Genomic DNA, 26,083 nt, shown 5'->3' on the forward strand with positions numbered 1-26,083 from the left:
TTCAGAATTGTTTTTAGCCACAGATGTTATGCCATTTTAGAAACTTAGACTAAATAATGTCAGATCTTGTTTGCTTTTTTAGTATGTTATTCATTTATTGGGAAATTCAAAATTTAAAACAGCTGGGAAGGGGTTTGGTGTTCACTAAGTAATCTTTAAAATGTGTACATTTCAGACTTACTCTTACAGGGCTGTTTAGAAATGACTGAATTGTATATTATAGTTATAAAGTTCTGTAAACATGCTCTACCATGTAGAGATGACAGGGAAACATGAAATGGGAAAATGAGATCATTTTGGAGCCAAATTTTGTGTATTACAGACTTGATAAAACAGCAAATGGCTTTCTCAATTTAAATAATTTGTAACTTTCCAGGAACGTTCGTGGATGTTATGAACAGTAGGTCTAAAATAGCAGCAGAAAATAATGTTCGTTCTCCTTTAATTCTCCCTTTGATGTTTGTGTCAAAACGAAGGAGTTAATTTATCTAAGAGTTTCACTGCATGAGTTGGACTGTACAAAACCAATCATGTAGAAATAATAGACTACCATTGGAAGTGCTGTACTATTGCAGTTTTAATAGCTCTTCAGTTCTGCTCAACAATTAGTCCATACATTTTATGGCTGTGTATTTAAGAAACTGGCACACTCAGCAAAATCATAGTAATTGGGAGATGATGCAATGTGGAGAGAAATCAGAGTAAGAAAATTAATTGAAAAATAATGTTTTGTTCAGGTTTGGGTTTGTTTTCTTTTAAAATTTTAAACACTGCAGTAGTAATTGCTAGTGGGTGAGACTTCTGCAGAATGTAAATTCCACGTGGCTGGGATTTTGTGAATTTGCTTTTAAATCAAATTGCAAAAGAGGCAAAATAGGTCATTAAAATTCTTGCTATAGTTTTCTCTCTCTGAAATCAAGGGAGGGCATTGAGGGGGATCCAGAGTAGGGCTTTTTCTCTCTATTGACAATAGTGCTGTTTAAGTTCTCATTATCTGTCAGCATCTTTGTAAACCTGATCAAACGGATCACGGGCAATTAGTTTATCATTTACACAAATAGCTTAAGAGACCTCAGCAATCACTTTTTGCATGTGTCCCTAGCCAGTGGATGCTGGTAGATTCTTCCTAGGACCTTGTTTTTCTATATGTCCTGAAAGTGAAGGCAAATTTTAATAAAAGAAGTAGTGTGGATTTTTTGTGTAGGTTTATCATTGGCAATTATGACTTTTTAGTGATTTTTTTTTTAGTTGATTTATTGTCCATGATGGGCCAAAGGTGAGTTAAGTGCTGATAGTTTACATTTCAGCTGAAGTTTATTCTTTGGTATTAGATACAGGTGTATCTTGGTCTTTTAGTGATCTGGCAGCATTTCCATATGCTTCAGGGCTGTTGTGTTGGTCTTAATGGCATAAATTATTTGGGGTAATGATAGATAACCAATTGACTGGAATAAGAGAGCAGATCTGCTTCTTGGATTAATAAGCAGGGAATCGAGAGAAAAAATAGAGAGGTGTTACTACTCCTGCCTCTAATGCTAGAGGAAATCATTATCAACCCCCTAAGAGCTAACATTTTTGGTTAGTCAGTCAAATGATGATAGCTTGCTGCAAAAAGGGTGGTACAATTTCATGGAATAACTGCACTACTAATACTCAAATGTATTATTCCGAACTATGGGCTTGTAGAGGAACATGGAAGTGCAGGAAGTGTTTTAGAAGAAAGGTTTGTCCCTACTTTTACCTTTGTACCTGATTCTGATTCCTTTGCATATTCAAATACTGGACAGGGTTAAGGAAGGGCCCAAAAAGCAGTTCATGGGACAGAAGACTTGCCTCTAAGTGAAAGACTAAAGATTGTTGCTCCAGTTAGTGCACAGAGGAGAAGACTAAGAAGGGGCCCAATCATTCTGTTAGTACTTCATGAGAGACCTGTGGCAGTGGAGGTCTCTGTAATTTGGCAGACATAGCAAGACCCCATGCTTCAAAGTGGAAGCAGATAAATTAATGGTGAAACGAAGGCACAATTACATAGCAGCGAGGGGTAATTAACCATGGTAACAACTTAGCTAGGAGTAGCATAGATTCTTTTTTACTTGAATCCTTTAAATCAAGACTGCTTTGTAAAAGACAGGGTCCTTACTCAAAGAAGAGATACTGTAGTCCAGTACTCTTCATCCAGTAGTCATTCAGCTGTATAGGCAGTATCTGCAGAAGGTGAACAAGGTGCTAGTATCCTCCTAATTCCTTCTGGCTTCAAAAACTGGAACTTTATTAATATATGTAGTTTATAGCATCCAGACCTGTAAAGGCTAGACTGTGCTGGATCTTGTGTCCATTATACAATAAAACAAACCTTCAAAAGATTTGCTTGTGCTCTTAATTAAACAAGGCAGAGCTTTGTGTCTGTTCTGTGGACAGGGGAACAGTATTATGGAGGAAATGTGTTGTGTTAGGAGCTAAACATCAGTCTCTTCAGTGACCCACTCAGGGGGCTGTTGATAGCCTTCATCATCTTTGTTCTCCTTCCCTGGCTCCATCCACCAGGAGCAGTTGTGTGCCTCAGAGCACTGATCAGGCAGTGTGCTCCTCTGCTCTGGTTTCTGGGGCCTGGTCAATCCCTGGCCTGTTCTCTTTTCAGAAGATCAGCTCAGGGAGAATTTTAGGTCCATTTTAGGTCACTTTTTGTAACTTCTGCAAAGGGCTGTCTCCTCAGGTGAAGAATGGAAAACATAACTCCAGTAGCGTGTCATTTAAATGTGTGGCAACACACTGCAAGGTCATCTGAGTATCTGCTTCATGAGTCTTCCCCGATGGGTCTTTCACAAACATCTCTGGTCACCTCAACTTCACAATAGCTTTAAAAAGATGTTAATTAAAAAGAAGGTGTTAGAAACAAATGGATAGTAGAAGAGAATGAATTTATTTTAAATTAGCAGTTTCAGGTCAGAGAAGGGGTAAGAGAATATGTGAAAACGCTAATGGTGATCATCCTGCTGGCATAAGTGACATTCACAGACACTGCTGCTGCTTTAACAGAGAGGTGCGGTGCGATCTTCCAGCTCTGTCATCACCCTCCTGTGTTTCCCTCTGGATTTGCAACTGTAGTGGAAGTTGAGCTTCCAGTGTAAAACAGCTGTTTGCTGTGGGGTGGCATGTTTACTTTAAGTAGGTGTTGATGATTCTACTTCTCACTTCCCTGATTAAATAAGTCCCTTCACCTTCAAGTCTTACAAACCTCAGCTGAACTGTGATGAGCTAAGCCTGTGTCCCATTACGAGCTTTCACAGAGGTAGAGCATAATTTTGCAAAATGGAGAAGGTTGTTCCCAGGGTCTTGAGCAGCTCTTAGCTCAGAATACCATGTTTAAAATTAGCTGTATAGTTGCCCTCATTCTTTTATAGCATCCCGATTTTGCAATGAACCGTAATCGTTGTACTCATTTGCCAAAAAAGATGGTTCTTCAGGGGGTTTTTGGTGCTGGTTGTTTCAAAAGGCAGCCTGTAATTAAGATGAATATGTGTACATTGTGAATGTTTAGTTATGGTAGAGATGGTTTTTTTATAAAACAACCCCCCTTAAAATTACCTAGCTGCAAATCCTTGCAGTTGCTTAGTTTAGAAGTTTAAGTCAATTTATGGAAGTCTGTGTTTACTGTCTTTAGAGCTTGATCATGACATTGGAATGTATTTTGGAAAAAAAGACCCTATAAAATGAAATCCACATTTATGGGTAAGAAGCACAGAGCACTTAGGATCAGCAGTGAGACTACAGCATCTCTTTGAAGTGTAGCAAAGAGGAGTATTTGCTGGTACCGTGTTTGGTTTAGAAGGTACTGAATTGATACACTCCCTACCTTCCAACACTGTAACAGCAGCTGGACCCAACACAGTTAATTTCATGAAAATGTGGACTGTGATATCCCAATGACAGCAGTCAGAAGATAAAATAGATCTGAAGCACTTAATTTAAAATAAAACTTTATAATAAAGCCAGGTCTGCTGAGATGCTGCTTTTGTGCTGCGCTGCATGTGAGTAATCTGAGTGACTCATCTGGCCTCTGACATACTGAAACCTTCAGCATTCCCAGCCACGAGTGTTGCCCTTCATAAAAGAAATATCCTATTTTTGGTATGGCAATGTCCTCAGTTTTAAAGAATTTTCCTCTTTTAAAGTGCTCATACAATTAATGCCTCATGCATGTATTCAACAATAGTTGCCTAGCAACCATCAGAAATATTCGGGAGAGCAAAGGCAGCCAAGATGAATGAGCAGTAACATCAGCTCCCATTTCAGGTGAGCTGGAGAAGGCATCAGGGCTGCCCTGGCTGGGTCTGAGCGTGCAGAGCCATGAAAATCAGACAGTCCCAAAGTAGCAAACACGAGCTCCAATTGGCACATCAGTCAAAGGCAGAGATGAGGGGGGTCATGCAGCCAGAAGCAGGAGCAGGAGGCTGCAGTTGGATGGACTTCTGCAGTTTCAGAAGCTTCAACCAAAGCGAGATAGCAGTGGTTAAATAGGTTACAGGAAGTCAACAAACACTCCTTAGTGGCTGAAGAGAGTTTTGCCACCTTGTCTTGCATTCCTGCAGCTAGAGAATGCACGAGGTTCCTGCTTCCTTTGGTAGGAACATTTGGCCATGGGTCTGAGCTCCAGGCAAGCCCCTTGGTTGGCTCCACCCCTTCATTGCCCCTCGTTGCCACTTCTTGCTGCATTTGAATTCTCGCATAACTTTTATCTCACACAAAATTGTCTCATTCTGCCGAGTCAAGTCCTTCATGCCTTTTTTAGCCCTTGAAGATGTCATTTAAATGAAATGGAAATATTTTCCACAGTAACAGCCCACAGCTGCTATATGTCTGTTTGGATTTTGGTCTTTTTTTCGCCCTTTTTTTCTCTTTTTTTCATCAGAAGGGTTGAAATTAAGTGCTTGGTCTAGGATTGGAAGATTGGTTTTTATCATGGGTTGACATATTCTCAGGGCCAGTGCTGTCACAGCTGGTGCCAGTGTGGCCCTGTCCTGTACCCATCCCTTTCTCTGGATGAGTTTTGGGGCTGTTCCACAGTGGTTGTACCATTGCAACTCAGGGACCTCAGCGCTCACTGTTCAAGCACAGGGCTTAGAGCCCACATTCAGCAGAATGCACTGTCTTGTCAAAACCATTTGAGATGAGAGTTTTAATCTGTATAAGTATTTCCAGTTGTTTTCTTTTCATTAGGCATGTTAAAATTAAAAAGCCTGTTAGTGTTGCTCAGAACATTTTTGACTGCCTGCCTGATTTGAAGAAAGTTATGAAATTCTGACATTTTCCTGTTGGATAAGAAAACCTGATTTATGATCATCTCTACTTCAAAGGTAAAGGTTAAGAACAAGATTAGGATCTCCGTTCCACTCATGTAAATCCACAGGAGTCAATTACTTTGAATTGACAGTGCTGTGATTTAGATCAGAATCTGGCATTAAAGCTTTTTGGGGTTTGCTCTTATACCCATCGGCTTCAGTGCCACTTGAGTGCCAACTCTGCTTTTGGTATGTGGTGGTGGTATTTGCATGTGGAAGTGCCTCAGGGGCCCCACATAAAACATTGCTTCACTAGCTTTAATGGGATTTTTTTAGATTAGATGTTAAAATGTTGAAATCAAAATATGTAGAGGGTGGTCAGGAAGTATCAGACACACAATGATAATCAGAATGTGATTTTTGAGTTAGGATATCTCATGACTTAGCTGAAAAGCTCATGTATCTTGGAGCTCTGAGGCTTTCACTCTTTCTGATTATAACAGGCGTTTTATTTCTGGCCTTGATAGTTGATGAGATATCAAACTTAAAATATGCCATGATCCTATAGTCTGGTAGTGCTTTCTGGCACTGGTCAGTGACTAAATATAGCCAGTTTTGAACTGCTGTGATAAACCTGGAAGTAATGTTGAGCAGAAAATTCTCAGACAATTCCACAGACAAATGTGGAATATGAAATTACTTTTCTGGATTGGATCTCGTTTGTAGTGTATATGTTTTTGTGTCCTGTGTCTCTCATCCCCAAGTTTTCCAACTGCTGTCCTACGAATGTTTTGTGGTACAGCTAAATCTTAACTAAGGCATCTCAGTGGTTCATGTTGGTTCATGCTAAAGCAAAAAATAACATGGTTTTTAAACCCCAGCTATTTCATGCATTCCTTTGGGCTTTGTAAACCATTTTGCTTTGTTTTTGCAAAAATAAAGTGTATTTTAAAAAACCCGTGCGTTTCCAAAAATCACTGATTGTCTTCCAGTGAGCATAGTCCAGAAACGTGCAGATTCTTGCATTGTATTATGGGATATAATACAATGCAAGAATGAGTGGTATTCATCTGTCATGCATAATGTGGAGGTGATAGGGGAGGAAAGGAACCTATTAGAAAGGATTTTTTTGTTTGTTTGGGGTTTTAAAATTATGTGTTTGCATACATTTGTTTCCTTTTCCTTTAATTTCTCCTTTCTTTTTCATTGTTGTTGTTTGGGGGGTTTTTTGTTTGTTTTGGCTAGGGTTTTTTTTAATTTTAAACTTCTACCAGGCTATGTTTAATTTCAAGATGGTGTCTTTGCTAGAAACATAATCAAATGTAATGTCTTCCACAACCTCTTCATATGCATGACTGCATAAAGCTTGTATAACAGTTTATTATTATAAAATTAGTATAGAATAGCACAGAGCAAACGGGGCCCCTGGCCAGATGAACTAGACAATGAATAGTTATATAAGGTTTAGAGGCACATGTATTAGAACACAAGCGCCCTGTATTTTCTTCTCAATTGTCTGCTGTTTGTTAATGTTTCCCTTTCAGTGTGATTGCATCTCAATTTAATAGCACTTGCCATTTCAGGGTTTACTGTGCCAGCGCTTGCATAGTTACATCCCCTCTGTGCTGCAAAGCCTGCATGTATATTAAAGCTGAACTAGGCATGGTTGGCTAATGGGTACTTCAAGAGATATACACTTATAGAATTAAGTGATGTATGTAATTGTTAATTTTGTGTTAACAAGTTTGAAAAATGTGTTTCACCAATAATTGTAATGCACCATTCTGTGCAAAGTGTGACATTTTAATTCTCGTTGAACAGTTTCCTACCTCTGCTCTGTGTTTTCATGGCAGGGTATTATTTTGCAATCAAGATAAAAGCATTATTTATTAAAGTTCTAAAATATTACATTACTGGAAGTTATAAGCTGCAGATCAATCTTCTCTTTCATAAAAGCATTTCATTGATTTTATTTTTTTAATTGGCCTTTGAATTTTAACTTAAGTTCCATATTATGGATTGCATATGATTCCAGAAGCAGAGAAATGTTTAGTGGAGACTTGATGCTGTTTTAGAGGCAGCAGTGTACCTGTCACAGAGCTGTGGGAAAGGCTTGCATTTGGCTTACGCAGCTTTGGGACTGTCAGATCCCAGCCTGCTGCATTTTTTGGCACAGGGAGCCCATTGACTTGGGCTGTGGGAAACCTACATTCAGCACTATCGGTCCTTGTGTCTTTCTTTGCGCCTCCAAAGGAATTTCTGTTCGAGACTTCACTTGGGAGTCAATTAACAACTCCTTCGTGCTTTCAGTGAGCCTTTCCATGGTGAGAGGGTGCTCCACAGAGTCTGGCTGCAATAGCCCAGGTGTCTCTTGGTGACACTTTCACCTGCCTTGGGAGTGCTGGATTTAACTGCTTTCTGTATGCAATCCAAACAGTCCAGAAGTGCACATCTCCCTAGGACCTATTGCTTCAGTCCTCCTATTCTTCAGTTCCTCACCTTTGCACCCCTTGCCACATGGTCCCATCCCATCCTGCTTCCCTTTGCCACGCCAGGGCTGTTTCTCCCATGCCAGCCCTTGGTGGTTCATTCATTTCATTGCACATGTGAGACCAAGCCCTGCCTATCACTTCCTTTTGTTGTGAGTATATTAATTCTTCCAACCCTCGTAAGCCTAACTATGAAGCTGCACAAAGCAAAGCTCACATTTTTCTTCCAGTTAGCAGGCATTTACTTCATTTGGCTCATCTGTGTCATCTCATCAGTGTAGTGTGACCTTGTTCAGACTCACTGGTTGGCCACAGTGAGGAAAGGCAGCTGAGAAGGGGAGACCATCACCGTCCTCCATGGAGCTCAGGAGGGGCTGTGTCTAGGATTTGACATCCCAGTGAAGCCAGTTTTTCTTACTTGCCAGTAAGATAAGGAAAGGGCAGGGTGGGATGAGCATAATAGGCTCAAAACACAATAAAAATAGCAAAGGAAACAAACAGTTTGTGCCTAATTTGAAACCAACGGATCTCCATGGTGATTGCAACAAATCCGCTACGTTTGACTGTTTAGTGAAGACAAAAGGTTAGAAATAGGAGTTCAGCAGCTGTGCTGGACTGTTTGAATGAACATAGGAGTGTTAAAACCTTCCCAATGACTGAGTGGCTGTGTGAAGGTGCTAAGGGGAATTCTGGGACTAACTCCACTGAAAATCCAGAGGATGCAAGTGTCTTCCTTCATAATTCATCTTCAGAAAAATCAGCTTCTACATATTTCCTGGAATTTCTGCTTTCAGCAGTGCTGTTGTGTGGAAAAGAGTCCATAGCTCTGTGGCTTCAGACAAAAATAACATGTAGAAAACCTTCAGAAGGCAGGCAGTAAGCTTGAAACCTTAGATAAATAATAGGAGTAATACACTTGCCATAGTGAATAATAGGACTATATCCCATCCAAAACTCTTGTTTAGCATTGTCCAAGGTAAATCTTTATGTGAATTAGAAACCAGAGATAAAATTTCAGTCCCAATTTACAGATGCTTGAGACAGAGGAAGAAGGATTGCATTAGTCCTCACCAGAGAAAAAATTCTGTTTGTGGTAGTCTGAAATATTGCCATGGGATGAGTCAGAAAGTTTTTGTTGTTCACATCTTCAGAGTTCAGGGCTGCTGAGTTTTGGCATGCAGACTGGGCAGATAGCATTTGCAAATCAACACGCCCTTTTGCTGAGGCCATTGGCACAGGAAGCTTCCTGTTTGCAGTTGGTATGTTTGAGTTTCTGAAGTTTTTTTACATTTGAATTTGGAGGGGAGAAGATGCTTCTGTAGTATTTAGTTGTAATGAAAAGATCTCCAGAGACAGCTGATGAAGACATTCTGAGTGTATGTTACACTGCATCAAGATTTAGAGTTTCTTGAATAAATATTGACCAATTTGACCTTTGCTTTTCCTCAGTCAATATTTATCTCCTGGGACAATGAATCTTCATATTCACCTTAGCTGAAGTCCAAGTCTTACTTAATAGTGTACTTGGAAATCCAGAAGAGGTGATGATTTGTCTTGGTGCTATTTTTATCTGTTTAAAATCAGATATGTAGGTTTGGCCACCCATGTCACTTTGTCAGATTTCCTAAACAAAGTAGCTTCAGGTCATGGCTGATGGGGAGGCTTCTAGGAAAAACTTAAATCCAAGAGATTTCAGAGAGCAAGAGACCAGTCTGCAGTGGATTTCCAAAGGGGGAAGTTGATTTCCAGGGGTCCCACTCTGTCCCTGAGAGACGGGTCTAGGGGCAGGTGATCCCTAACATGGCCCCGTGGTGCTAGGACTGTACTACCCCATTTATTATTTTAGTGGCACTTCCAGTATTTTTGGGCTCTGGCATAAGTTGAAGCTGAGACACAACCTTCCTCTGAAAAGTGGGGGTGCTGCAGCAGCACAAATGGCTGGAACCAGTGGGTCAGGGTTCCTGCACAGGTCCTGCCACCTCCTTGCACAGTGTCACCTCTTGTGTCCCACAGCATCGCTGGCTGCTGTTGGAAAAAACCTCCTCGAACCAATTGGGGCAGCACTTTGGGGTGGAAAGTGAAATTACTGTGCTTGTGAGCTGTGCTGTGAAAGTGAGAGCAAGAGAAATGGAAAGTGCTGTTCAGGCAGTAGAGAAAGGCGGAGCCTTACAAATATCTGCTTATGCAAATCAAATCATTTGTCTTCTGAAATGTTCATTTCGCCTTTTCCCTGATTATATTTTCTGAATTGCCATATGTACTTCTTGTGATATTTCAGTCTTGTCAAATTAAGGAGAGAAGGCTTTATAATTAACTTAGGATATATACCAAATAAAGTAATGTTTGTCATTTTTACTGTGTAATCAGTCAATAATATCACAGGTGGCCTGTAAGTTAAAAAAAAAAAAAAGTCTAAACTGTTTTTGTAACCTTATAACTATCAAAGGTATTTGTTTGGGGAGAAGGCATTGAGAAAGAAGAGAATTTTAAAATTGCACAATTACAGTTAAAAAAAACAGAGCAAGCAACGTCATGTGTTTCTGAAGAGCACACTGTTTAATTTTATAGTAACAGTATTTTAAGAATGCTGACAGTACACAGGAAGGCAGTGAATAATTCTTGTTGCAAAATCCTGATGGTTTGCTGTTTTCAAAATGTTAAGACTTAGTCAGCCCTGGATTCCTCTAAGGAAGAAGAGGACATTTGGGAAAAAAAAAAAAAAGGCCAGTAGTAATGTATCAAAGCAGCATTCAAATAAAATAGAGGTTTGGCATCCTTACTTAGAACAGACTGGAAAATGCATTTGTTTTCATGTACCTCTTTTTTTTCGTGATGTGCCTGATTGACTTGTTTTAATACCGGTGTTATTTACATTTCAGGGATGGGCCTCTATGATGCAGGAAATTGTCCAAACCCCTCAGCTGTATTTTAAATTGAAATTATTTATTTTATGAAGTGATTGTGCAGACTTAATTTAGTAATCTATTATTAAATCTATAGTTTCAGGCTGTATAAAGTCTTTATATAGCATGAAAATGGGCACATATGAAGATCTAGGCTATATATACACCTGGTTCTGTATATTAAATCTTTGACATATGTTGTCCATTTTCAGAAACAAATAAACTGCTGCTTTTGAAAACTCAGCTTCTCTTCCATATTAGGGAATTCTGCAGACTCCCTATGTTCCTTAGCTTCAGTATAATGCTAAATCAGTTTGTACATGAGTCTATTTTTAGTTATGAATGAACTTTATGGAGTGCAGCACACAGAGCGATTTCAGAGATTCTCACTCATAAAACCCGTGTGTCATGCGCCTCAGTTACAGCTGTAAACATTATGCAAGCTCTGGGCTTCCTGGGCCGGAGCCCTGAAATTTCCAGGGGGAAAAAGCATCCCCCTCTCGCCCTGTTGTGCAAAATATTAGGCAAATAGTAAATCTGCCGTCGTGAAATCAGGTTAAATTGTGTGACCTTGGCTGTGGCGGGCAGGCTGCCTGGCGTGGCAGCACGGGGACACTAGAGGGCAACTGAGAGTTTTCTTTAAACCAGCCGAGCTGGAGATGGTTTTAATATCAACTGTTTAAACTCAGTGAGGATTTATTTTCCTGTCTGCAGATTTCACATAAGTAACCTCGGAGTTTCCATTGACAGCAGATAATAATCCAAGTGAAGTTCTTGTGGGGGAAATGCAGCGGGAGCGGGTCCGCAGCCTGCTCTTGCCCAAATAAGGCTTTTTGTGCAGACCCCATGTGTTAGATAATGATCAACTGACAGTCGGTCATGAGTTAATAATGCTGGATGCTGAAATATGCATACCATGTGGTATACAACAGTTCTGCGGGGAGAGACAAACACAGCTATAATTAGACATCTGAAACACAAGGAAGTGTGTAAATTGTTTAATAGTCTTCCACTTAATTCACTCAGATAATTTCCTAAGAACCAGTATTGACTACGGAAGAATATTGCACAACCGACTGCATATTTAGTTTAAACCGTGCCCTGCTCAGATAAATTTATGAATACAGCTCAGTTTTATTTGGATTTTTCTGAGTGCTAGAGATTTGCTGAGGCCAAAATGAAGAGATGGGTTCAGTTTTGTTTGTGTTGATGTTTGGGATGATTACACCAAGTCCATGGGGTTTACACTCATTTAAACTGGGCACATGATCTTACAATCAGGACTTTAAAACCACCATTTTTGGGGTGTTTTGGGACTCGTACAGATTCCCTAGCTGCCTATACACAACCTGACAAAACTGCCAGAGCTCCACTTCTGTGTTTTGTGGGTGAAAAAGCGCAGATTCCTTCCTGTGCTCAGCAGTGCTGGGCAGCATCCCCTCTGCACCTCAGCAATAACACCCCATGTCACCCAGATCTCCCAGGGTGCCAAGGCTTTGTTCCCAAGCTCTCTGCAGAAGTGGAATTGCCTCTGAACCCTTTGCTGACTCCGTGCACTGCGGCAGGGGTGACTGGCAAGCCAAGTGCTGCAAGTGAAGTTGGTGATGACCCAGAGATGTGAATGGGCACAGGGCTTAGGCTGTGGCTGCTGCTCCTGCCTCCACCTAATGCCTTGTGTAGTTGTTGTGGTGGCAGCTGAATTGTAGGCATCAAAGGGGAGAGCTTACTCTGTAGTTTCTGCTTGTCACTTTACTAATATCTTCATGCAGGTTGATTATGCCTAACAAATTTTGATTACTTTGCAGTACAGTGATCAAGTGCAGAGGAAAAAAAAGGAAAGGAAATTATAATATTCTCACACACACAAAAAAGAATCTTATATAATCAGTTACAAATCAGAAATGCAAGAGATTATTTAAATAATATATTTGTCACTTTCACATTGTGCACAACTTGATGATCATTGTTTCCTACCTGGCGTTGTTATTCCCAAAAGCAAGGTCTTGGAAACTGTCCATTTTATCCTTCTGGCATGAATTTCTGCCTGCTTATATTCATGCACAATGTCCATCAGTCAATTAGCCCATCTCATCCATCTCTCTACGTGGATACGACTGGTTCCGTTCCTGTTGTATTTCTGAGGTATGTAGGTCATGTCTCCATTGGGTACTGCTGACTCTGCTAGACAGCAATTACACAAACGCTGCCTTTTACTGGAGAGAAAAAGAAACGTTGTGAGGAAAGCTGCCCTAAGATTTGCCTTCTATTTTCTCCAGCCCTCTAATGGAAGGTCTGCCCTGAGTGTTCTGATGAGTTTCGATCAGACAGGCTGACTTACATGGCTTTGCTGCACGTTTTCACTTCTTGTTGCCATGTTTGCATTGCCTTTGTCTTGGCTATTACATAATCTGTTAGAACCTGCTCATTTGCTTGCTCACTTTCCTTTCTTTGCTTGCCTTTTTTTAATTTTTTTTTTAATTATTATTACTATTTTGTGAAGTCAGGCCTACACTTCCTGAGTGTTGCTCTGACCCTCCAACAGAAACTGAAGCCCCTGTCTGCTGGGTGCAGCCTCCCGGGAGGTGACCTTTGGGGATGGAGGGCCTTGGGGCTGGAGATTGACTGAGGATTTCTGAGGGAAAGGGAAATTTGATGAACCCATGTCTGATCCTGTGATGCTGCCCAAGCACAGGGTGTTTTGTGATGAGATAGGAAGATTTCTTTGTTTAGGGCTTGAATGCTTCATTTCCATTAGTGACAGAGAGAGCCATGCTGGCTTGGTTGTGTTCTGTGTTTAACACAGGCTCAAAGTTGTGGCTAGCCCAGTTAGGTCATCAGATGTCCTTGCATGCTCCAGGTCTTTACGAGTTAGGCATGAACTTTGCTGAATCAAGTCTGCAGCTCTTCATGTTCCTTGTCCTGCATTGCTCAGTACTTCACTGTGTTTGATCCTATATTCATGCAATTTCTCACCAGAACCACTGAGTCATCTAATCTGGTATGAACCCCAAGTAGTGGCTCATCAGCCAAAATTGCTGGCAAACTCTTTCATCCAGTTCACCACCTTTTTTCTAAAGGAGAAGGGAAACAGCTGTTTGAGCAAGGAGCAGAGCCAGACAGCTGGACGCCTGGTGGTGCAGCCAGCCAGGCTGCTGCAGCCGCCCGCAGCGGCCAGGCTCTCCTGGCAGCAGCCTGACAGAGGGACACCCAGCCCCAGTCGGATACCTCAACCCTCCAGACCCTCAAATTCATCTCTTGCTTCCTGCACTGTGCACACCAGCTTGTGTCGGGCTCAGGCTTTTCCCTGAGCCTTGAGAAAGCTGGTTATACACATGCCTCCATATTCTGGCACTGGATCAGGTATGGGGGCTGCAGTGCCTGGGCATGCCTGGTTATGCCTCCTCACTCCTGTGTGCCAACTTTTTCTCACCTTTGAGGAGCTCCTGTTACCTGGTAAAGTGACTGCTCTGTCATTTTTGCTCAAACCCAGCACAGTGTGAGTTATTCACACCTCCGTGAAGGCAGATACCCTGTTGGCCACAGCATCTTCCTGTCGGTGTATGTTGAATTTCCAGTGAGTAGTGGCCTGTGAACAGTCACCCTTGGCTTGGTCAATTGGACCTGTAATCCCTGTTTGCAGGTTTCATGCTGGAGCTCTATTGAGGAGCATTGTGTTTTCCTGGTCTGTTTTCCTTCTGATTACTCATTTGTATGAGTCAGTCTTAGCACTGTGCCAGTCCTCATGTCAGTGTGAATGTAACTGTCAGAGGCTTTATATTTATTTCACTGATTAAAATTTGTAATACTTACAAGGTTAGGAGCAGCCCCTGTGGAATCCCACCAGAAATCTTTTCATTTGGTAGAAATTCCCCACTGATGCCTACATTTAGCCAGTTCTTAATCCATTCAATATACGCTTGAATAAAATTATGTAGTGCTGTTTTTTAATCAAAGTATTATCTAATATTAAATCAGATGTCTTACTGAATGCAGGTAAGTTCCATGTGTGCAGCTAGTTTCTCTAACCAAGCTTATAGTTTCAAAGTGTAAAATAAGGTACTTTGTTTGTTTTTCTTTTCTGTTGTTTTAAGATCTGGTTTCTGTAAAACCAAGTCAATTGACTGGCTTTAATTATATTCTTTTGCAAGCATATCATCTGGCTTCTTTGCAAGTATGGAACAAATATTTACCAAACACCTCTGCCTCTTTTTGAATCATTAGTAATAGTCCTGTCATCTGTAGCCAGTAATAGGCCTACACCGAATTTTTTTGTTACTATTATTTTAATTTCCTCTAAGGTCTACTTGAATGTCATGTATTTGTCAAGCATAGATTTTTCTCTGAAGTCTTCAGCTTTCCATTTCAATTTACTGCACTTCATAATTTCCAACACATATATAGATTTTGTCCAGGAAAAAAAAAAAAACCACAACTTTTTTCCATTTTTTAAAATCCACATTAGTCAGCAGGACATATAGAAGTCCAGATCAAGGAAAAGTCTTAATATCCAACCATGCTGAAATAAAGAAAAAGATACTCCAAGCCTCATCCTGAACTTTATCTCCATCTTCCATGGAAAAAAGAACCATTCATTTTTTGGCAAAATTCACCAACCTGATGTTTGCAGCGCCTCTAAATTTTCAGTTAAAAGCAATGCTAGTCTGAACCATAATTCATGAAAAATACTAGCATTTTGCTTCCTTCAGAGATTGTCTGGTCAGGAGGGGGGTCAAAACAACAGTCTGCAGCAAGTCATATGTCTCCACATTAATCCACACAAGGAAGTGTCTGTTTCACTTATTTCCAAATGGGGAATGTTTTCTTTAGAGAGGTAGCAAATTGATTTTCCCCACACGTAGCATGGGATATCTCATTTCCAAAACAAAACTTTCAGAAATGGCTACACAAGTCCACTCTTTCTCCATGTGGGTTAGAAAGCAGCATGAATCCTGAATGTTTCCTGCAAGGTTGTTCACTGTTGTGCTCGGGAGCTTCCAGGTCAGGCCTGGCATGTTCAGTTGTAAAGAAAGGAATAAACAAGTGTTTTCATTTGGAAGAAGCCTAGTAAAAATAATTTTGATATTTGGGTTGTTTCATGTCAGCTTGAGCAAACATGAGGGGTGTCTGTGTGTGCACAGAGAGGCTGTGTGACCTCCACTGCTTGGTGAGGGCTTGAGTTGTTGGTAGGTGCTCACCATTGACTTCCATAGGTGTACTTAGGATCCTGTTGAGACCTTCCCCAAATTGAATTGATAATGTTTCCTAAACACAGGAAACAGGTTTTTTTAGTGCAGACTGATACTTTGCTTTCTTTTCCAGGCACTTTAATTTCTACCCTTTCGATGCAATATTAGGTTACTTACAGCTTGCTGCTTCTCTTCATCAGCTCAGCATGCCTGGGCAATAAATGCCCCAAGCCCTCATTTTTGGACCATGTTTCCTGGAGGCAAAAGCTTTTAAATAAACTTTCAGGGGTGAAAGGAAAATAAATTAAATGTGAAGGCCTGAAGTCAAAATGCAGAAAAGGGAATGAGGGGATGGAGATAAAATAAGGAGATGATGGTGACAGAGAAATCAAGGAAGCAGCTGGGACTCCACAAAATATGCAAGATTAACTAAGCTTTGAACAGTTTTTGAGACCATGCTTAAATACAGCAATATGCTTTTCTCAACTTCCAGATATTGCAGAATGCCTGAAGCCCCCTAGAGGGGTAAGTGTTAAAGCCATTAAACCTGTTAACTTTCTATTCATTACATTTTAAAAGGTGCAACATGTAACCATGTTTTTCAGCCAAGAGCTGACTTTTGCCAGGCTGCATTAGGGATGTCCTCAGCAACCAGCTGTTTGCCACCTGCTAACAGGCATGGTCAGTTCATGGATTTTGTGGAGATCTGGGGCCATTCTTCTCACCTTGGCTTTGATGGCCAGGCACCTCCATATGCCACCTCCAGCTTCTATTTGGCACCGACTCATGAATAGCTCTGGGATCTGACACATGCTGCCATTTCCACCTGCCTCAGAAGGGAGATCTCCTAATCTGTGCTGTATGTGCTGATGGTTTTGCAGCTTAGAGCCAAGGATTCTGGTATCACAGCTTTTGTGCAGAAGACATGTGAAAGACTGGCACAGTGCAGGAGGTTCTGTGAGGGGACACTGTGCAGGGTGTCCTTCAGGGAAGAATGGCTGTGGATGCATTTGGCAGCCTCATGTCTCTTCTGAATCCAGCACCACTGTTCATCCCTGTTCATTCACTTCTTGCAACTTCCACTGCTCCACCTAAACCTTGGTTTGTGATTACCTCCCTCTGGTACACTCCCAGCTCTGCATTTAGAGCTCACCTGACTCTGTGAGCCCACCCTAAATGTAGACCCAGATCTTCTGCCGGCCCTTCTTTGTCAATGGCCGTGGAGATTTTTAGAAGCTCAGTTGGTTTTTTTTAAGTGATTTTTGCAGTTGGCAAATATGCTGTTGTTCTTCCTTCATCTTTCCACAAAACAAAGTCACAGAAAACAGCAGGCAGTCAGGAGAATCTGGTTGGCAGTGTAAGTTGTAAGTCTATTAGCAAAATATGGCAATGGCCTTCTTTTCATTTTTTATTTCCTTTTTTTCTCCTACTTTTGAAGTGTGTCTGAGAACCTGGAGTATCAGCAGGCCAGAATCAAAAGTTGTGTCAGGAAATAGTTACCCAGGTCAGAGAGGCCTGGAAAGCCAAGAACTTTGATCATGGGCATTACAGTTGCTTAGATGTGCTCTAGAGTAAGAAATGTGGAGCAAGCAATTAAAAGATACATGTTTTAGGCATGAGTACAGTACTTGTTTACTTACATGGTTTGCTGAGCAGCCAGCAAGGTCCAAGGTTATTTTGGGCTCAACATGAGTAAGTGATCCAGGTATGAAAAATGAGGTAATGCATTCCAGGCTCATTAAAAACTCTTGGCTACACCACTGATTTTGACAAAATGCCAACATAGCTTGACCTCAGCTCTGTGAAGGCCACTATTTTTTTTAACACCCTCCCTATAACAACAAATCTGCATCAGCCAAAATATGTGAATGTAGAGAACAGTGTTATTGGGAGAGTTGAACTCCCTGGACCTCCAGTGATAATCAAACTCTAAAAAAGAGGTCATTTTACAGTAAGTGACCTGCTAAATTCAGGTATCCCAAAACAACAGCCATTATTTGTTGGCTTATTCATGGCATTATCAGTGTGAGGTTAGGTGAGGCTGACCTGATAACGGGGAGATGGTAAGCCCTGTAATTACTTCCCCATCCTGGATGCATAGGAAAAGAAGGTGGCAGGTGAATGTGCTGTCTTGTTGTGGCAGCCCATGTTTTTCCATTGTAAACAGTGTTAATGGTCATGGTTGATTTTGGCAGCTCCCACTTTTGTGTATTTATCTTTCCCCTGCATACAACTTAACTTTCTTGGGGTAAAACCAGAGCTGGGAGTTCTTCTAGGCAGTGGCAGTGGGCCTGATAATTTACATATTGGCAAAAGGCAATCACTTTGTCAATTACACAGGAAAGAAAGTTATTTTTACTGGTACGGTGTTGTCTCTCTCGTACTCCTGTTACAAGCACTCACACCAAAGAGGTAGCAAATAATGCAAACTTTTTTCTGTACTTATTTATTCATTTTTTTTACTTCAATTTTCTTTGCTTATGCTCTCGCCTTCTGGGAATGTGTAAATTATCAGGCCTCACTGCCACAAATGCTTTCAGAAAATGAATTTGAAAGCCATATGCACAAACACATGAAGAAAGTGAATCATTTTGGATGTTCTTAGGTAGTCATGCCAGAAGTCCTTCTCCACTAGAAAACAGAAGAAAACCCATAGGATACTCACTTAGCTGTCCAGTACATACTGAACATCCAACATCATCAGGAAAACTGAATGTGACTAAGCCACAAAATGTATAAAATTGCTTTAAAATAATTATGAATAACAAATTCAAGACACTTGCAGCATGCTCATGAATATGTCAAAAATTAAACAAAAGATGACAAAATTGAAACACGAATGTGACTTGTAAATTATTTCTTCTGTCCTAGTCATATTTCCTCGCTCACACGAACAAAATGAATGTCACTGAAATGCAATAATCTTCATATAATGTGTTTATTTATAATGGTTTAGGGAGCAAATATTAATGGCTTTGTTTCAAGTGTGATTTGGGACTATGTCAAATGTTTTCTTTTACAGAGTAGATATTAGATGCCAGGACCTTCTCTTCTGATAATAATTCCTGTTGCTGCTTTCTTGTTAATTGTGTGTCAGATGTGAAGTGGCTCTAGGTGATTTAAAACCATACCATGGGGCGTGTGGGATGGTCCTTGTGTGTGCTGCAGACAAACCTTCCCTGCTGCAGCTCCTGAGCCACAGGGAGAATGCAAATACCCCATTTCATAGTGGGTTTGTGCCAGTTCTGCCGTGGAAAGCTCCAATTCAAACAGTGTTTATATGCAAGCTCAATATACCTGGAATTTAGGAACAAATGCCTTCTTGCTTTTAAAGCTTTTAGCAAAACATTAGCAGTGCTTTACAGTGTGATGCAAAGTACAGTGCCAAAACTCATGATAGCAAGTGTGTTTGAAAAACATTGAGCCTTGAACTAGTTTCTTTATTTGTTAAAAAGTAAGAACAGAATGAAGGAACAAAAGAAAAGACAAATAGCTCACATGCAAATATGTTTGATGGTAGCTCAGCCACATCCCTCTTTGGCCATTGGTTGGGCCAGGCCTGGGGATCCTTTCATTCAAAGGTTAATCTTTTAATAGGTATGCCAAAGTGTAGTAAATTGCGGGAACATTTCTGTTTCCTTCAGTACCTTTTTAAAGAACTCAGCGACTGCTGAGGCAGCCCGTGGCTAAGGATCTGTCCGTCCCATCCAGGTCGTGTGCCAGAAAATCCCTGTAGGCATCAGGAGGACATCAAAGCTTGAGCGGGGTTTATAAATAAGGCAGGGCGGCGTGGCCAGAGCTGGCAGCCGGCGCTGGAGCCCTCGGAGCTCATCCCACGCTCCCGCCGAGCCGCTCGGCTCTGTTGGGATGAGTAATGGAGCGGCTGGGGGAGGGGATGTGTGAGCACCGAGCGAGCACTCCGCGCTCGTTTTGTGTCAGACTGACATCCACACCACGCTGGGACTCCAGCGGCGTGCTGTGCACTCACATGCTCTAGCATTCATGAGTACTGATATAAATCAGGCAGATGTTTGTCGGCTGGAATGGGTAATAATTTCTTTCTCTCTTTGTTTGATTTTGCATGTTAGCCTCAGATGACAATTTCAGAATTGCTTTCTGCAGTACTTTTCAATAAGCAGAATGTGCTTCACTGGAGATAAATGGAGATATTTCTGTAGGGAGATATATGTATTTTTAGATAGACACAAATATGGACTTACTCCCATATGCACACGCATATATATATACTCATACACATATAGATTTTTTTTTTACCTTACACCAGTGTTGGGGGAAGAAAAAGGATCTTTTTATTTTAAACCCAAAGCTTTTCTTTTTCTCTGAACAGACCAAATATGAAAGTGCTACTCAAACTATAAAATCAAATTAGCACCCTTTATTGTGTTTGCAAACTAATTAAAATGTAAAATGTCCTGAAACCACTGGCTTACTGTGTAACAAATGAAAGATTAGAAACAATTAGAAGACACTCAAGAGGTTTGTGATGTTTAGATTTCTGACATTGTTCTAATCATCCCTTTAAGTAAGGAAAACAATGGTTACCTAAAAATTAAAGGTTTGAAGGAAATTATCTTCTTCGGTACAGTCATTAGTTAATGATTGTTTATCATTTTAAATGTTGCCATAGTAGTCCAAGGCTGATTTTTAAATCTGAAAACAGAGGGGACATGTAATAATGAGCAAACATCTGCTTCATCTATTATTTCTATATATGATCATAATTTATGTTGTAATAGCACTATTGAAAGATGAGTGTGATATTTTTTATGATGATCCATATCCCATTCCTCGTATGGCTCAGCACAGCTAGGATTTAGTCACTGTGTTATTTCAGAGCTGTTTTATCTTAAGAATTGGACAAAACTGAAAGTGATTCACATTAATTTGTATGTGTGGTATGTAACCCTTATGAAACAATCAATCACTTATTTCAGTACTTGTCAACTTCCAGAACTAGTTGTTAAGGGTTTTTTTTGATCCCTTTCAAGACTCAGGGGAAATTTTTTTATTTTTTTCTTAAACTTTTTTAGAAAAACTTTGACAAGACTGACAGGATATATAAACATTTCTTGGAGCTGTAAGGAATTTCAATATTTCAGAGCATTTCCAGTGCCAGATGTTGCCCAAAGTTGGAAATAGCAGTTAGTGCTCTTGCTTGAAGATTAGAAATAAAGGCAGCAGGGTGATTAAAGTTGCCAGTTAATATTAAATTTTGTTCTTTTTTGTACCAGGAAAAAATATTTGTGCTTTCTCTCTGATTCCTTGGGAGACCAGTGTTTGACTTAGTATTAATTGGCTATGTGAAAGTAGAATAGATTAGCCTTGGGGGATATTCTATAGAAATGTATAGTGTGTCAAGATGTAACCACAGAGGACGGGAATCTCGTAATAAGCATTTACTGTAGACAGATGTGTACATTTCTGTGAGTGATTGTAGTGGAATTATTTATTATGCTTTTGGCTGTTAAGCATCCAGTATAAGACAATGTGCTCAAAGTGTTCTCCATTAATTTTCAGCGCCAAATCTTAAAGGCAGACCGCGCAAAAAGAAGCCATGCCCACAGAGAAGAGATTCATTAAATGGCATTAAGGATTCCAACAATAATTCTGAAAGCAAAGCTGTTGCCAAGGTAAATCACTTAATAATACTCTTTTCGGCGCTCTCCTCTGTTTTAGGTACAACCCTGCCTTTGTTTCCCAGCATGCGGTTTCACATTTAGAGTGTAACTTATTTTCTTGAGGAGGTAAACTTAATTTTTTTCAATAGTTTTATTTTTCACTTTAAATCATGCCTGTGTTCAAAGTTACCAGCAATTATAATCACCTAACAACCTAATGCTATCAGCTTGTTGGTAACTGGTAGTGCTTAAGCTTTCTTGGCATCTAGTGTTAGTTTTCACATTCTGTGACACACAAACATAGTGTGTGACAGTATCTAGGAATTAAAAATAAACCTGGGAGCAGCTCACCCTGTTACAATGTACTTCTAAATATAAGTTTGAAGATAAACAGACTATGAAACAAGAGCTGCCTCAGTAATGGTTTCTAAGAAGCAAACACAAAAGGCATTACCCTGATGTTAAGATCTCGACATTTTTTAATTGGAAAAAAAAAATAAAAGATAAAGGCAGGAACTCAATATGAAAGCTTAAAAAAAAATCTGGGCTGTTTCTTTAATACTTACTGCTGAGCTGCATGTTCCACGGTTTGCTGAATAGTGCATGCATTTACAGTGCTGCAGTGCTTAGCCCATACTGCAAGTAAAAATGGGATCACTGATTAGTGTTTATAGACTTAATCTCTAAGATATTTGTGGGTTTGTGTCCTTTCCTTAAAATATTTTAAAATTGAGTTTCTGTAGTATAAATTGCATCCTATTTTGTATGTTGTCTGAGTGGTTTTAGACAGGAATTTAGTTTTCTCTTAAAAAAAAGAGCAGCACAAATGGCTCCTTTCAAGATGATTTAATTAGAAACTCTAAGGTGCAAAGATGGAAAATTACTTAAAGCAATAGTTGATTTTTATCTAAGACAGAACTTTGTCACTTATACTTTTAAGCTAAACAGCTAAAGAGATTTACATATACTATTTAGCTGTTTAGCTTAAAAGTATAAGTGACTTTTTACACCAACTCCTCCCAAATCTATTGTTTCAATAAATTAGATGGATGTGTATCTGAAAAACACTTGCATTGTTGTGACCATCTCTTTAGGAAATACAGTGGATCTATAGATCCATTTGCGTTGGTATTGTTGTACACAGTGAATGTCCTGGGAGATTAGGAGGTTAAAGAGGTCAAGTAGGAGTGTTCTGCTCTCAGTTTCTCACAGGAAGGCAAATTAAATTCCACCTCCTCCTCCTCTCTAGGAGTTCAGTTAAAATTGTGCCTTCTGTTGATGACGATAAAGGAGGCTGAAGTTCATGATGAAACTCTGCCCTTAAGTCATTGTTTCTCTTCCTTTTGGGCCCTCTTGTGCTCAGTTGGAGTCTCTACTATCGTATTAGGCAGCCATGGTAAGAGGTGATGGAGCCTGCTGTATTGAGTTGCAGGGTCCTGCCAGATACTATAGAGTTTGTCTGAATGTTTTCTCTGTGAAGGAACGCGCAAAATGCATTGTGTGAAGATGTCTCAATTTGCCTCAATTCCCCCTTCCCCCAAGCCATTTTTCATGTCAAAATATCCACAGTGCACTGTGGCATGGACCATATTGTCAAAGCACCCCAGACTGTAGCACAAGTAGCTCTGCCTCTTCAGCACCTGATATATAGGTATTAGGTAATTAAAAACAACAATAACACTTCATACCAAATTGTTTATCCTCTCTGTTTATCTTTGGGTTCACTACTAGTCAGATGGGAGGATATTTCAGATAAGAAGTAATTCCACCTATTTATCTAGTCATACTGTGCTCATCATTGTGCAGATATTAATAGCATTAATTATCTTGGCCAGCTTAATTTCATTATAAATAATAGACATGCTCATGATATAATATCCTTGCACGTAGTCACACTGACTTCAGTGTGGCTCTTCACATCAATCTGTGTCTCAGGGCTGTGGATACACTTCCCTGAGAGGGGGACAGTGAATCAAACCCTCCACAGCAGATGCACTGCACTTTGTGCAGACCCTGCCTTACTGGGGACAAAGGAGGAAGATCCACCTACCATCTTGTCATTGCTGGAAACTGTTAGGATGTGGTCATCTGAAGCTCCATGTTGGAGTTCACCATTGATTGTCCTCTGTGAGTGCTCCATGTCTGAGCACTGCTGACAATGGGTCCATGGAGAGCAGGACTGAACACTGCTCATGTAAATGGGATTAATCCACTTCAATCAGATGCTGAAGCATTTAGCAGTCCTGGCCATATTCTTGTTGCAGATAAAATCCCTTCTGACCAGAAGTTGTGCTGCTTGCATTCTCAGATCCTGTCACTCAGTGTCTGCAGCAGCCTCATTTCTCACTGGTGGGGCAATGGCTCTGATGGAGTTGCAGTAGCCAAATGTTTTGGGTTGGGAAATGGCAGAAGGGACATTCCAAAGGCTGTGGTTTTGAGCCTGTCAAGACCAATGCAAGCTGCATAGTTGTCATGGCTTGCTGAATTTCATGTTTTCTACTGCCAGTGACTCGAAAGCTTAATTCTTGAAATCAACTTCTCATCAGGCATGTTTGTCTTGAGCTATCAGCAGATCATTTTGAGGGTTTCACAGTTAACCTGACAAAGAAAAGTGGCTGGTTGGGTAGGAGCATTTCTGGGTCAATTGCAGTGTAGGTGACTTGTTAGAAATAGAGTGATAGGTCACAGGTAGTGTGGTCCTGGAGCTGCAGGTGCTGCCAGGGAAGGGTGACTCTTTTGTGTGCCACTTCTTGCTTTTGCTCTCTGTATCTCTTTGGTGGTCACTGCATCAATTTTAGTGCCTCCTGGGGAAGATGCCAGGGGAGTTCCCTCCACGGCTGGGAAAGGAATACAAGGCCATCTACTCCAGCAGGATCAGCTCTCCCGGAGAGGGATACATCAAGATCTTCCCTTGAAACACTCCTAGGACTCTGGAGGCTTTCATACTTGATGTGTCATCAGTACTGGACAGGCTTTTGGAACTTGGGGGCTCCAGCAGATGACCCTCATTGTACCTGCTTCATCCTCCCAGAGAGTGTTCCCAATTCAAAGTATGTTCTAATGCTTCTTAAAAATGGCTGATCTGACCATTTTGAGGGACTGAAGGGATTAACTTGTTAAACAAGGAAATTGTCCCCAAATGGATCTATTAATTACATCTCCTAGTGCAATTGCTGAAGTAAACCTCTCACTTCATTTGTACGACAGGATCTGGGAAATGAGTTTAGAAGTTGCCAGGATATGCTTTTCCTGTGGCAACAGGTGGCCTGGCATGCTCTCAGACCTGGAGACTTATTCCGAGTGCCTCGACCATTATCTGATGGAAACTGTAAAGTGCAGATCTGCTGTGGTCTGTGTTGTGTGTGACCTCTGGCAGGAGAAGACAAACACACAGTTGTACCCATGAGTGTTCACTGACCATTTGGTCATGGATCACCCACCTCTGATGGAACGCACAGCAGGAGATGGTCAGATGTTCCAGACCCCATCTCAGTGCGCCTCCATCTTATCCAGCTTAACCCAGCTGTGGCACTGGGTTTGTGTTTTGAAAGAGAAGGGCAGTTTGTGGTGCTTGGAGCAAATCTGATATCATTCTCACTGATTTTGATATGTTTATGCTGGATTTACACTGGTATTGCCCAGAATGGCATTTGGCCCTTTTTGTTCTCATTAATCATTGGTCATGGCATTCATCCATATTGCCTGTCAGATGGTGGGGAGGTTCCAGAAGTGAGGTTTGGACCTCAAATGCTGAACAGATGAAGCATTGTAGCCTTCACCAAAGCTTTGTTGAACCCAATACTGCTTGGAGTCAGCCCATTGCATTTTGACACCTCGATTTCCACAGGGACTTTGACCTTGCTTCTCTGTAGACATAGAGAGGAAGGTTGTGTGTACCACGGGTTTTTCCCCACTCCTGGTAGCTTTCTTAACATTACTTTGCCTTTGTCTCCTGTAGGGTAGTATCCCTTGCCATTAGTTTGCTTGCACAGCTGTGAGCTTTGATTTCACTTAGAGTTCATGCCCAGGTTGTCTTTGTAAACATAGTTCTGAATTGTCTGGTTTGGAAAACAATCCAAGCAAGTGGGTGAGAAAACTGAAATATTGTTCCCAGGTCCAGTGAATTTGTTCCAAATTTGCAGCTCCAATTAAAAGTCCTAGAATTACTGAAGTCATGCATTCCTTTTGGGAGTGTTAACCCAGTCTTTGGTGAAGCATTGAAACGTATGACAGTGTAATTTAAACTTTGGAAGCTGCTAAATAATTTTTGTGAGATGCCAAAGTACAAAAAGTCAAGGAATTACAGTGCTGACCTGAAAAGTGGATGAGGAAGTCCAGAGTTCATTTAATAGGAAAAAAACCAGTTCAGCTCCTCTGAGCTTTGGATGAAACCAATGATCTTTACAAAAGTTTAATCAACAAGCATATCTGTTCATCTAAAACACAAAGGACGGTGTCTTGTGCTGTAGGAAGACAGCATCTCTTTGAACTGTGCAATTGGAGAGTATCAAGCAGTACACTGGACATACTTCAGCAGCGAGTGATCAAGAAAAACCCCACAGGAACCCCATTTCCCAGTCCTGCTGC

General features: G+C 40.7%; 1 protein-coding gene across 3 annotated transcripts in view; it reads left to right on the forward strand.

Moving 5' to 3' along the window:
- ARID5B (AT-rich interaction domain 5B) overlaps window positions 1–26,083 on the forward strand; it is a 115,627-nt gene that overhangs the window by 55,459 nt on the left and 34,085 nt on the right. For all 3 annotated transcript variants that reach the window (XM_064716628.1, XM_064716627.1, XM_064716629.1), the window contains one exon: window positions 21,396–21,508. In XM_064716628.1, coding sequence (XP_064572698.1) covers window positions 21,396–21,508 — 113 coding nt within the window. The remainder of the gene's footprint in view (window positions 1–21,395; window positions 21,509–26,083) is intronic.

The sequence above is a fragment of the Zonotrichia leucophrys genome, chromosome 6, assembly GCF_028769735.1.
Source record: "Zonotrichia leucophrys gambelii isolate GWCS_2022_RI chromosome 6, RI_Zleu_2.0, whole genome shotgun sequence".
NCBI classification, from domain to species: domain Eukaryota; kingdom Metazoa; phylum Chordata; class Aves; order Passeriformes; family Passerellidae; genus Zonotrichia; species Zonotrichia leucophrys.